Source organism: Haplochromis burtoni, unplaced genomic scaffold (assembly GCF_018398535.1).
Source record: "Haplochromis burtoni strain Fernald_Lab_line unplaced genomic scaffold, NCSU_Asbu1 Contig_305, whole genome shotgun sequence".
NCBI lineage: Eukaryota > Metazoa > Chordata > Actinopteri > Cichliformes > Cichlidae > Haplochromis > Haplochromis burtoni.
In genome coordinates, this window is record NW_024582666.1 from 661,556 (window position 1) to 672,761 (window position 11,206).

General features: G+C 41.5%; 1 protein-coding gene across 1 annotated transcript; it reads right to left on the reverse strand.

The window, feature by feature from the left end:
• LOC102288730 (tubulin beta chain) lies at nucleotides 1-10,233 on the reverse strand. Its single transcript, XM_005941208.3, has 5 exons — nucleotides 10,084-10,233; nucleotides 6,043-6,151; nucleotides 4,458-4,568; nucleotides 3,420-3,664; nucleotides 1-2,951 (listed from the first exon to the last, which is right to left on the reverse strand). The coding sequence occupies exons 1-5, from the start codon at nucleotides 10,138-10,140 to the stop codon at nucleotides 2,139-2,141; spliced, it is 1,335 nt and encodes a 444-aa protein (XP_005941270.2). The 5' UTR covers nucleotides 10,141-10,233; the 3' UTR covers nucleotides 1-2,138.
• Nucleotides 10,234-11,206: the final 973 nt, after the last annotated feature.

An 11,206-nucleotide genomic window follows, 5' to 3' on the forward strand; every position in this document is an offset into this window, starting at 1 on the left:
TTTTTTCCTATAAATGTGTTTTTATTTCTCCCAAATGTTTCACAGTCAACAGGATACCAAATGAAACAGTTTCAAATGAGCTTCAAAATAAAAAAAAGTACAAACAACATGAAGCACAGAGGAAACACAACGAAAACATGGCTGAAGTTCACGTGCATACTGTAGTGGCTCAGTGTGAAAAGATTTAGGAGAATGAAAAATTAAATTAATATGTTGAAGGATGAAATATAAAACTGCAAAGCAGCTGGGGGGTTTGTCTTTCAAAATAAAAGCACCTGGCCATTTTATTTTTAAAACATGTTTCAGGAAATGTTAAGGTTAGACTTCAGATCTTCAGATGTTGGCCTGAATAGTGAGGTTATAATAATAGTGAGGGAAGGTTTCAACTTTTATCCACAACGTTAACTCTTCAAAGACGCTGATCTTTCCTGTCACTCTGACTTTTTTAACACTCAGATTTATGTTTCTTTGCTTGAATTTAAATACTTTTTTTTTATTGGAAAATGTCCCATTGAATTGGTTAATCCAACAACAGCCGACATGCTTTTAACACAGAGGAGCTGAGGGCTCTGTTAGCCTGAGATGTGGTATGAAAGGAAAACAGAGCAGTTGTTATGTGCAGTGCGCTTCTCCTCTGACATTGGTTGGTAATAAATATATATCTAAAAATGAATGTGTTTCTTGGAAATCCATTGAATGGGACTTTTGTTGTGGCTAATCACTTCAAGGGATCTGTACTTACTAGTATAATGGACACTGAGCATGTGCAGTGTGTTTCTCCTCAAAACGTTGGCTGGCGTCTGAGAAAAATCCTGCTGCTATGAACGCTCTGCCAATGTATATATCACAGGAAAGCAAATCATTTTCTTTGACGTTTTACTAAATGTGACTTTTGTTGTGGTTAACCACTTCTAAGAATCTGTATTTACTAGAAGATAACAGATGTTCCCGTCTTTGACATTAACTTTCAATCTTGTGCTTTCATTTAAAAAAAAAGAAAAAGAAAAGATTAATGGCCTGATTGTAACTGATGGCTCCCTTCAGTCTAGTAAGACCAGAATGGCTCTTCCCCACAAAAGCTAATGACAGCACGACGCTGTAGAAAAACAACTCTCTGAGTTCACAGAGGCTGGAAAGACATTTACACAAAGGTGCAAACCCTGATGTCCGGAAAAGAAAAAATATATTCTGCAAGCGTAAGACTGACTCACACAGGACTCTTTATCTCATGCAGTCTTAAAAAGGTTGCGACAAAAGCGTCAAAAATGAGAGATTATCCAGCTAATTAAGCATATCTGCCTCAGAAGAAGAAATACTGATAACGTTTTCTCACCTGCTGCCCAAAATCACATTTATCACTGAGAGTTGATCTTGAAAGCTGAGACAAAACGGTAAATAACACTGATAACAGAATGATTTATTATTACTTAAACTGACTACGAGGTTACACACCTGAAACTATCTCAACACTCAATGTGATAACCTTGATTACGCCGACATGATTTTCTAATTTTGTTCAACAAACTCAATGAAAAGACCAAAACCAACAATCAGCTGATGCCAAACATGAAGAGGCCGCCCAGTGCGACTGCACAGCTCAGTTATTTGTTTTGAATCAGGCGTCACAGATACACTTTCCACCTCTTCTGCACAAAATCAGCAAAGAAGTCCGAAGATGATTTTTTCACTGAGGCTGAAAGTGTGTTTTTGATCGCAGGTCAAACACTAAGCTTGTTTGATTGAATGTAGGAGCAGGGTTTGGTTTGACCTCAGTGTAACAGCAGCTGAATCCTTCACAGTAAAGAAAATCCTTGTATGCAATGAAATAAAAAGTGTTAGAAGTGCGTCTGTTTAGAGTTAAAAACAAAGATTTTGGGAGACTAGTTTTGATCAAACCGGCTTATGAAACAGTAAACCATGGCACATTAATTTGGTCATGACATCATCTTTCCTTCTGTCTACATTCTCCGCTCTTCTTCTGTCCTATTAACCGATTCAGACCTCCACCCTCCTCTGACCTTCCTCATCTGCTCTCCTACATTCCTTCATTTCACATCATTTTTTATTTTTTTCTATGTTTTTGTTTGTTTTTGATTAATAACTTTTCCCTCCTTTTATCATTTTTTTCTTGCTTTCGCTTAGGCATCTTCCTCCACCTCCTCCTCAAACTCCCCCTCCTCCTCGGCGGTGGCGTCCTGGTACTGCTGATACTCTGACACCAGGTCGTTCATGTTGCTCTCTGCCTCGGTGAACTCCATCTCATCCATGCCCTCGCCGGTGTACCAGTGGAGGAAGGCCTTGCGGCGGAACATGGCCGTAAACTGCTCGGAGATGCGCTTGAACAGCTCCTGAATGGCCGTGCTGTTGCCGATGAAGGTGACGGCCATCTTGAGGCCTCGCGGCGGAATGTCGCAGACGGCCGTCTTGACATTGTTGGGGATCCACTCCACAAAGTAGCTGCTGTTCTTGTTTTGGACGTTCAGCATCTGCTCATCCACCTCCTTCATGGACATGCGCCCACGGAACACGGCGGCCACCGTCAGGTAGCGTCCGTGGCGAGGGTCGCAAGCTGCCATCATGTTTTTGGCGTCGAACACCTGCTGGGTGAGCTCCGGCACGGTGAGGGCGCGGTACTGCTGGCTCCCCCGGCTGGTGAGAGGGGCGAAGCCGGGCATGAAGAAGTGGAGACGAGGGAAGGGCACCATGTTGACGGCCAGCTTCCTCAGATCGGCGTTCAGCTGCCCGGGGAAACGCAGACAGGTGGTCACGCCGCTCATGGTGGCCGAAACCAGGTGGTTCAGGTCGCCGTAGGTGGGCGTAGTGAGCTTGAGGGTGCGGAAGCAAATGTCATAAAGAGCTTCGTTGTCAATGCAGTAGGTCTCATCTGTGTTTTCTACCAGCTGGTGAACGGACAGCGTGGCGTTGTAGGGCTCCACCACCGTGTCTGATACCTGAAGACAGAGCGAGAGGAAACGTCGATACTCATGGCTGATGCAGAAATAGCATGAACATTTATTATAAACAAACAGGTGATTTATTGTGCAGTAGATTTATTTCCCATAGTTCAAAGTGCTGAACACAGATATATGCGCACTGATATATGCCAACCTGTCACTCATACTCAGCTTTATCTTCATTTCTGACCGTTGTTGGGACATAATTTACAAAATGGACATTATATTATTTTCAATATGACTTAAAACTAGCAACTGAAAACACAAAGTCATCAAGAAAGTGTTTACTGAGGTGCTGAGGTCTTACAGACTTTGCCTCGTGCTGATTATTAGAGCGAACACAGATTTACGGCTTCACTTTTCTGATCTTTTATTGTGCAGTCTATGCTCAGACTTCTAAAACTACCATAAGTAAGCACTGAAAGGTCATTTTTAAAAAGTGCATCCTGTGGGGCAATGCTCTACCTTAGGGGAGGGCACCACACTGAAGGTGTTCATGATGCGGTCGGGGTACTCCTCTCTGATCTTGCTGATGAGCAGGGTTCCCATGCCGGAGCCGGTGCCTCCTCCCAGAGAGTGCGTGAGCTGGAAACCCTGCAGGCACTCGCAGCTCTCGGCCTCTTTCCTCACCACGTCCAGGACTGAATCCACCAGCTCGGCCCCCTCCGTGTAGTGACCTTTAGCCCAGTTGTTTCCTGCCCCACTTTGACCTGGGAAACAAAAGTGAAGCTGATTATACTGTTTCAGTTTTTAGTCAAACTGTTTAAGAAAACATTTTTCCCAGTGTTTGCGAAAGGAAAGAGCAACAAAGGAAAGTCAGCCTGGCTTTGAAGCATCGTACTGAGTCAGAATCAGTCAGCTCAGGTCCCAGAGGGTTTCATGCTGGGATTTTATGGCAGGAGTGAGCTTGTTTGTGCCATGTAGGACAGTCTGTTGAGCTAAATTTGACCGATGGACTCGATGTGACTTTAGCCACAAAATAGAGCAGCAAAGATACTCATCAGGAGTCCAAACCCTGACAGCTCCAGACCATCTGATACTTTTTAACTTTATAGCTGTTTTCACACATGCACCACAGGCTTGAACTTTTCTAGAGATGACCTGAAAGAGGCGCATGTGATAATGCAAATGTCCAGTGCTGTCCAGTCAAACATGAGCTGGTTTTTAACCGCCCAGCTCCCCACTCTACATGTCCAAGTGACTGTTGATCGTGATGATGTGCCCATAGAGCAGCTACCTGCCCAGTTAGTGAGTGGGAGTCAAATGTGCTCCCTCCTGCCCACTCTATCCAGGCAGCTCCTTCACTTTAATAACACAGTTACACAGTAACAGTAACAATGTGAGTGCATGTGGAGCAGACCAGTACCTGCTGCATGCTACATGTGAGGAAAAAAACAGTGGAAAATCTGACCTGATTGTCCCAAAACTGACCAAAGTTCATGTGTAAACAGTTCATGTGTTCAGCGAGTGCAGCCCATCCTGTTCAGTAGGTGGTGTTCTTACCAAAGACAAAGTTGTCGGGTCTGAAGATTTGCCCAAAGGGTCCAGAACGGACTGAGTCCATGGTTCCTGGCTCCAGGTCAACTAGGATGGCCCTGGGCACGTACTTCCCACCTGCATATATTAAAATAGACACAAAGAGAGATGAAATAAAAGATTAACAAAAGGATCTTAACCTGTAGGAGCTGTAAGTGTAAAAAGAAAGAAAGCTGAACGATGATTGTAGTATCTCATGTGGCCACTAGATGGAGACATTTACTGCAAAGTTACAAGATGTCTAGACTCAACACACTGAGGCTAAACTGCATATTTAACAGACCATTTACTCCTGTGAGCTTTCCGCGAAGCTTATCCAGCTCATTTTCATTCATTAAAATAAAATGCCCATTTTATTTAGTTTCTTAGCTCCTGAGTCAGCCTGTGATTTTTCAGCTTTACTTTGGGCTGCTTTAGGCTGTCAGGTTAAATTAGGTTTATGCAACAACTGAAGGCAGAAGTGTCAAACTCGTTTTAGTTCACGGCCGCAAACAGTCGAGTTTGATCTCAAGAGGGTGGACAAGTTAAACCTCTGCATAACAAGTTATATTTACAACAAACAGCCCTCAGAGGTTTTTGAGGTTCAAGAGATTTATTGTTGTTCAGAAAGGAGACAAGAAGCACAAGAGGGAATAAAACTATGTTATGAGGTCCTGTTGAGACAGCACTACAGCAAGCAAACAACTAACAACAATCTAAACTAGGAAAACAAAAAGCAAGCAAGGATGTGAAAAACTAATTTAATTTAATTAAGGTGATGTCGGCTTGTTCGTCTCTCTTAGTTTAGTTAGTAGTAGAAACATTAATAAAACCCTTTAATTTAACAGTTTTGCTTCCTTGTCTCCTTTTTCAACCTGGACACCTGTTGTTACTTTTTAGGACCTTTTTAGGAGAGCGTAACATGTTCAATATCATTTTTAGACCAAAGTAAAAGGCAGACGTTAAGTTTTCAGAACCAAACAGAAACAGTATTTTATGATTTTATGTTTTGAACAACTCGTCTGGTTCCAGAAATACTTTTGACTTTCTCTAGTTTTTTTTTACTGGTAGTAGTAAGCCAATGCTGGCATCACCACGCCATGAAAACGTATGCTACTGAAACTAAATGAGTAATTACTGACTCCACTGCAATGTTTAAAGCCATCCAGAGCAGTGGGATGAAGCCTTTGGCAGACTCCTTCTGGCTGCTGGGCTACATTTGAGGCTCTGACTGGGAATAATTAAGGCTGACATAGTCCACTATCACTGTGTCAAACAGAGTTTGGTACAAATGTTTTTCAGGATAAACTACCTTTGTTTAATGCATGCTTGTGTTTCTGGCATTTTAAGGCAGCATGCCCCCCTAATAAACGTCATCATGAGAACAGGTGAAGATAACACATCCTCACCTGTAACAATGTGAAACCAGCGAACAAAAAATTAGTGCTTCATTGCTTTATTTATATCTGCATCTTCTGCTTCTCTGCTGCAGTGAGCCGGTGTCTCCACAGGGAGGAGATGTCTTCTTTCATTTGATCAAACACAGACCTCGCTGTAGTCGGGATGAACTCACCTGTGGCTTCATTGTAGTACACGCTGATCCTGTCCAGCTGCAGGTCGCTGTCTCCGTGGTAGGTGCCCGTCGGGTCGATGCCGTGCTCGTCGCTGATCACCTCCCAGAACTAAATAAAGGTGAAGGTGGACAAGCTGTTACTGCAAGAACTAATACAGAAAGCATCCACATGTCAGTGTTTTATACACTTAATGAGCTTAATGATGTGAAGCGAGCACAATACTAAGCACTTTTTTTACCCCTGAGCCATCCATGTGTCATCATAACTAAAGAGCTAACAGAGTACTCAATAAGGTTTTTCAAAGTTAGGAAACATCTCACAAAGAGGTGTCTTTGTGGTGTTACTTAGGACATAACTGCAAACAAATTTAGAAGAAAAACAAGAGTCTTCTGACCTCTGTGCTTCCCAAAGACTAGCTGACATATGATCACAGTTAGCACTCACAAGATCACCTAAAAACAGCGACGTGTTCTGTAAGACCGCAGGAAGGATTTCCTGCGACAAACAGTCACCTCGTGGTTCCATTCCAACCATTAAACTAATTTTGGCTGAACATGCTGTGGAGCTCTTAGACTAAACAAATGCTTTTAATAATGTCTCAATATCAGTGGCAGTATTGATTCTCACTTATAGCTCAGATTTCTTATTGAGTCCCTCAATAAATCTCCTACACAGAAGATGTCAGGCTACAGAGTTTTTTCAGCTTAAGTCTCTGAGTGTGAACACAGTGTAGAAACAGTAAAGAAGATGCCTGCATGTGACTCAAGTTTGCAAACGTTGCAAATCACATGGAGAGGGTGGACGAGACAATCTGATAACAGTGCAAACAGCCCTCTTTTGATTTCAAGGAAACTCCCTGTAAAAACATGTTTTACAAACACTCCCAACAGTATAAGTGGTGAAGAAAATAGATGGATATGAAGACAAACTCTGGGTCTGCCACAGCTGGTCTGACTGCACAAAATACACTCAGTGCTTTTATGTCTCATGCCAGTAAATAATCAAAGGTACGTCTTGTGGATATATTTGGTTTCTGCTCTGAGTGAAACTTCCTGGAAGAAGCACAAGCCAAAGCAGTTTCAAAGCTTTGACACCTGGACAGGAAAACAGGAGGAAGTACAGGAGGCTGATGAGAAACGAGCATAAAAGAAGCAAACAAGAACAAGCACACACGGCAGCTCAGATTTATTTTAATCACGCAGTCACGTGATGAATACATAATCTGTCATTTAGATTAAAAATGCTGAGAAATTCACAACTTCCGATACAGTTCAGTGAGTTTAATGATAGAAAACTGAGAAAAAAAGCAACAAATATTTATATCTGAAAGCTAGAGCTGACATGTTCGCTTAAAAAGACTTCAAAGATAAACTGATACCAGATAATGTTCTTTTTATGAGCAGTTTTTACCCTGAAGTTTAAAGTTTTGCGGCTATTTAAAAGGCTAACAGCACATTAATCTGGCTGAATGAAAATATTTTAATGTGTTTGTAGTTCAGCTATGATTGGAGTTTAGAAAGGAAAGGCAGGGAGGAAGTCGTGTAATTATCCCCACCTGGATTTTTCCAGCTGGTTCAGTGAATCACACACAGACTCATAAAAAGTTGCCCACAGCTTGAAGTAGTAAAACTTTTTGTTCTATTTGCTGTCAGAGGGTCAGGACTCTCTCAGAGGATTTTGTGTTTCACGGGTTGAAACATCAACAGACTGTCACACCAGCTCAGTCAAGTGACCCTAATCTGTGTGTGTGTCTAAGGGAAAGAGATAAGCAGGGGAAAGGTTGGTTTGTCCAAGGCAAAAACATACACTTCAGGATTTCTGAAATTGCAAACCGCATGTGAGCTGGCAGGTTTGAAGTCAATATTTGAAGACCTAAGCCTCCGTTCAGTCGTAATCTATGAGAAGTTATCCAGAAACGTGGGAAAGCTCAGCAGATTTGGGTTGGATTGGGTAAGCAGGTGAATTCAGGCACAGTTAATCCATTGTGAAATGACCTCAGCCTCACTAAGTCCGCTGTAAATACACTTGTCTTCACCGATCAGGACCTTTGAGTAGCAGAGACTAAGTCAGCCCATATGCTGCTGCCCCACCCGCTGTTGTGCTGAGCTGTACGAGGGCAGAACAGGCCAAATGTACGAATAAAATTCAAGTTATATATAGAATCACATTCTTAAAATCACATGACCTGGTGGCTGTTATGCTGCTACATAGCACGCAATGTTTAAGCTGTTTTATGATATCTAAAGTAGTTCTTGTATAAGTGATTCATTCTTATTTAATTGTAGAGTTTACTGAAAATCTAGTTGATAAAACTGTGACTGTATGGCTGCATGTACAATATTTTAAAGCTTTACCTTGTGTATTATCTTCTTAATTAACTAATCAGTCAATAAAATCTCCAAAAAAGTAAAAAATATCCGTAATTTCTAAGGAAAGCAAGGGTTGCATGCTTGTTTTTAAAGAAAACGTCTCCTTTATATAGCTGAAACAATTCATTGCTGAATTAATCTATTGGGACACTTCCATAAAGGAGGCAGAATAACCTTACAAATTAAATTATACTGTGGTTGCAGCTTGAAATATTAATGCAGAGTTAGAGCATGCTGTTAAAAGCTGTAATGTCTGAGTGTTTTTAGTTAATGCGAAAAGGAGAATAATGGAGTTTATTCTTCTCCTTGGACCGGCATTTATAAAGGATTTTTTTCTGATCAAAGAGCAAAGAGCATCCAGGACAAATCTCGAAGCATTTGTCTTTTCTCTTTCTTTTAATCCATCTGAAGAAAAACTGAAATATGTTCTGAAACCGTGGCCTAAAAATCATGTTTTGAACTGTGGTTTGGGGGGATTTTTACAACCGTATTTCACTGGATTCATTTTGAATCCCTTGACTGATCCACTAACTGCTGCAGCTTGAGGTAAGTAGCTGTAGGATCCAAGAAATCCTTTAAACTGTTCCAACAAAATGCAGATAAATAGAGAAGCCTTCCTATTACCCATGGGTAAACAGGGATGAGGACTGCTGGTTTGGGGGGTCTGGGGCGTGGACATGTGTCACACTGCCTGGAAAAGGCAGCCATTTAAATGACCTCATCTGTGCATTCAGCGTAGACACTGAACCACTTGTTATCTTCCTCCCCCTTCACCCTCCTCCTGCTGCGTTCCTCTCCTCTGCCTCAGCAAATTTCTCCTTTCTTTTCACCCTTTTCTCTTGTTTTTTTCTTTCTCCTCGATGACAAAGACTCGAGCTCAACAGGCAGCCAAGGCAGCAGCTGGCCCTGTGAGTCGGCTCCGCTCTGGCCAGCTTCATTAATCACAGCTCAGTGACTGGAGTCACTGTTTTGCCTGCAGTTACAAATCTGCAAATGTTACTGTATTCATGTGCAGAGAAAGCATGAAAGACTACTGCTAGACAGAAGTCTTATTATATTGCTGTAATTAATATGCCATGTATTACATTCTTTTGTCAGATCCTACAGCTTCATAATACTTCATTAAAAATTATCATATGTAATAGCAAAGTTATTGTTACACTGATTTATTGTTTCTGCCTAAGAGTGCTTCAATCTATTAATAAAAGGATTAGATCAGCTCTGTCAATCTTTTACCTAAAAAAATCCAAGACTCATGTAACATATGATAAAAACAGAAAATATGCACATTCCCCTTTAGATGAAAGTAGGTTACAAAGAGGTTAGCTAAAGTATAAAAGAATACTGTAACTTTTAAATGGTCAGGGGGAGGGGGAGTGGGGGAAAACAATGGAACTCTCAATTGTTCTGGGTCCAGTTAAAGGTTTGTACATTTAAAAAAATAAAAAACAAAAGTCCTCTTAGTAAATTACAGGAATTAATCAGTTTATGTAATTTCATGATTTAATACAGAGTAAGTATGTATTGAAACTGTACAAAAGGAGCAGCAATTTAAATGATTTAAAAATGAAAAACTTTGAACAAAAACTTTATTAAACTGGTAAATAAATAAATAACGACAAAAAAGAAGAGAAAAGGTGGTTTTTTTTTTTCATCACTAGCTTTTCTTACCTTAGCACCAATCTGGTTCCCGCACTGGCCGGCCTGGATGTGCACGATTTCCCTCATGATGGATGGACAGTTGGTGATGGAGCAGAGAGCGCTGGAAGTAAGTGAAGGCTGCTGACCTACTGACTGTGCAGAGTTTGTGGCAGCGCTGAGTCCAGCTGGCTTCGGGGGGTGGGGCATAGCTTAGTCCAGGCTAATGATTGGTTATTCTGTCTGCGGCTTTGGAGCTGATTGGTTGAACGTTGAGCTTTTTTTCCCCCAAAGGGGTTTCCTTCCCTCTGAGGCAAGGACCGGAAGAGGAGAAGGAGTGCCGGGTGTTGTCATCACTGCCTCGTTGGAGCTCCAAACAAAAGCTGGAAAGTAACGAAGTAGTGGATTTCAGATGCTTTACTCGAGTATTTCCTTTTTCTGCTCCTCTACGTTTTCAGAAGAAAATATTTCATCAGAACACTAATGTGAATTTTAAAGCCTGTATATGAAGAGTAAAAAGTTACACCTTCTACACCATAATCAGCAGCATCCATCATCCAGTTAGAATAAAGGAGATAATGGACTCAGGCGTTAGCGTCACATTAAATGTAAGGTCCTGACGTTTTTAATAGTATGAACACAAATATATACACTCACCAGCCACTTTGATAGGTACACCTGTTCAACTGAGAAATTCAAAATATCTAATTAGTCAACCACAACAGCAACTGAGTGCATTTAGGAATATAAACATGATCAAGACAATCTGCTGATGTTCCAGTGAGCAGCAGCTCTCTAGGGGAGAGTGTCTTGATTTCAGAGATCAGAGGCCAGACTGCTTCAAGCTGGGCAGGCAATGGTAGCTTAAATAATCAGGGTATGCAGAAGAGCATCTCTGAATGTAACAGCTCATCAAACTGAAGCAGATGGGCTACGGCAGCAGAAGATCACACTGGGTGCCATCTGTCATCTAAGAACAGGAAACCAAGGATAAAGTTTGCACAGGCTCACCAAATTTGGACATTAAAAGATTGGGAAACTGTTGTCTGGTCTGATGAGTGTTGATTTCTGCTGTGGCATTCAGGTGGAATTTGAGAACATGACAATGAATTCACTGTACTCAAATCTCCTCTACAGTCACTGGATCGGAATCCAA

What these genes read in the sequence shown, in the direction of transcription:
- LOC102288730 (XM_005941208.3), bottom strand. Translation starts at nt 10,140, where the DNA reads ATGAGGGAAATCGTGCACATCCAGGCCGGCCAGTGCGGGAACCAGATT. An exon ending in GGAACCAGATTGGTGCTAAG is followed by an intron (nt 6,152 to 10,083) that starts GTAAGAAAAGCT and finishes ACCTTTATTTAG; the next exon opens with TTCTGGGAGGTGATCAGCGA. An exon ending in GTACTACAATGAAGCCACAG is followed by an intron (nt 4,569 to 6,042) that starts GTGAGTTCATCC and finishes TAATATATGCAG; the next exon opens with GTGGGAAGTACGTGCCCAGG.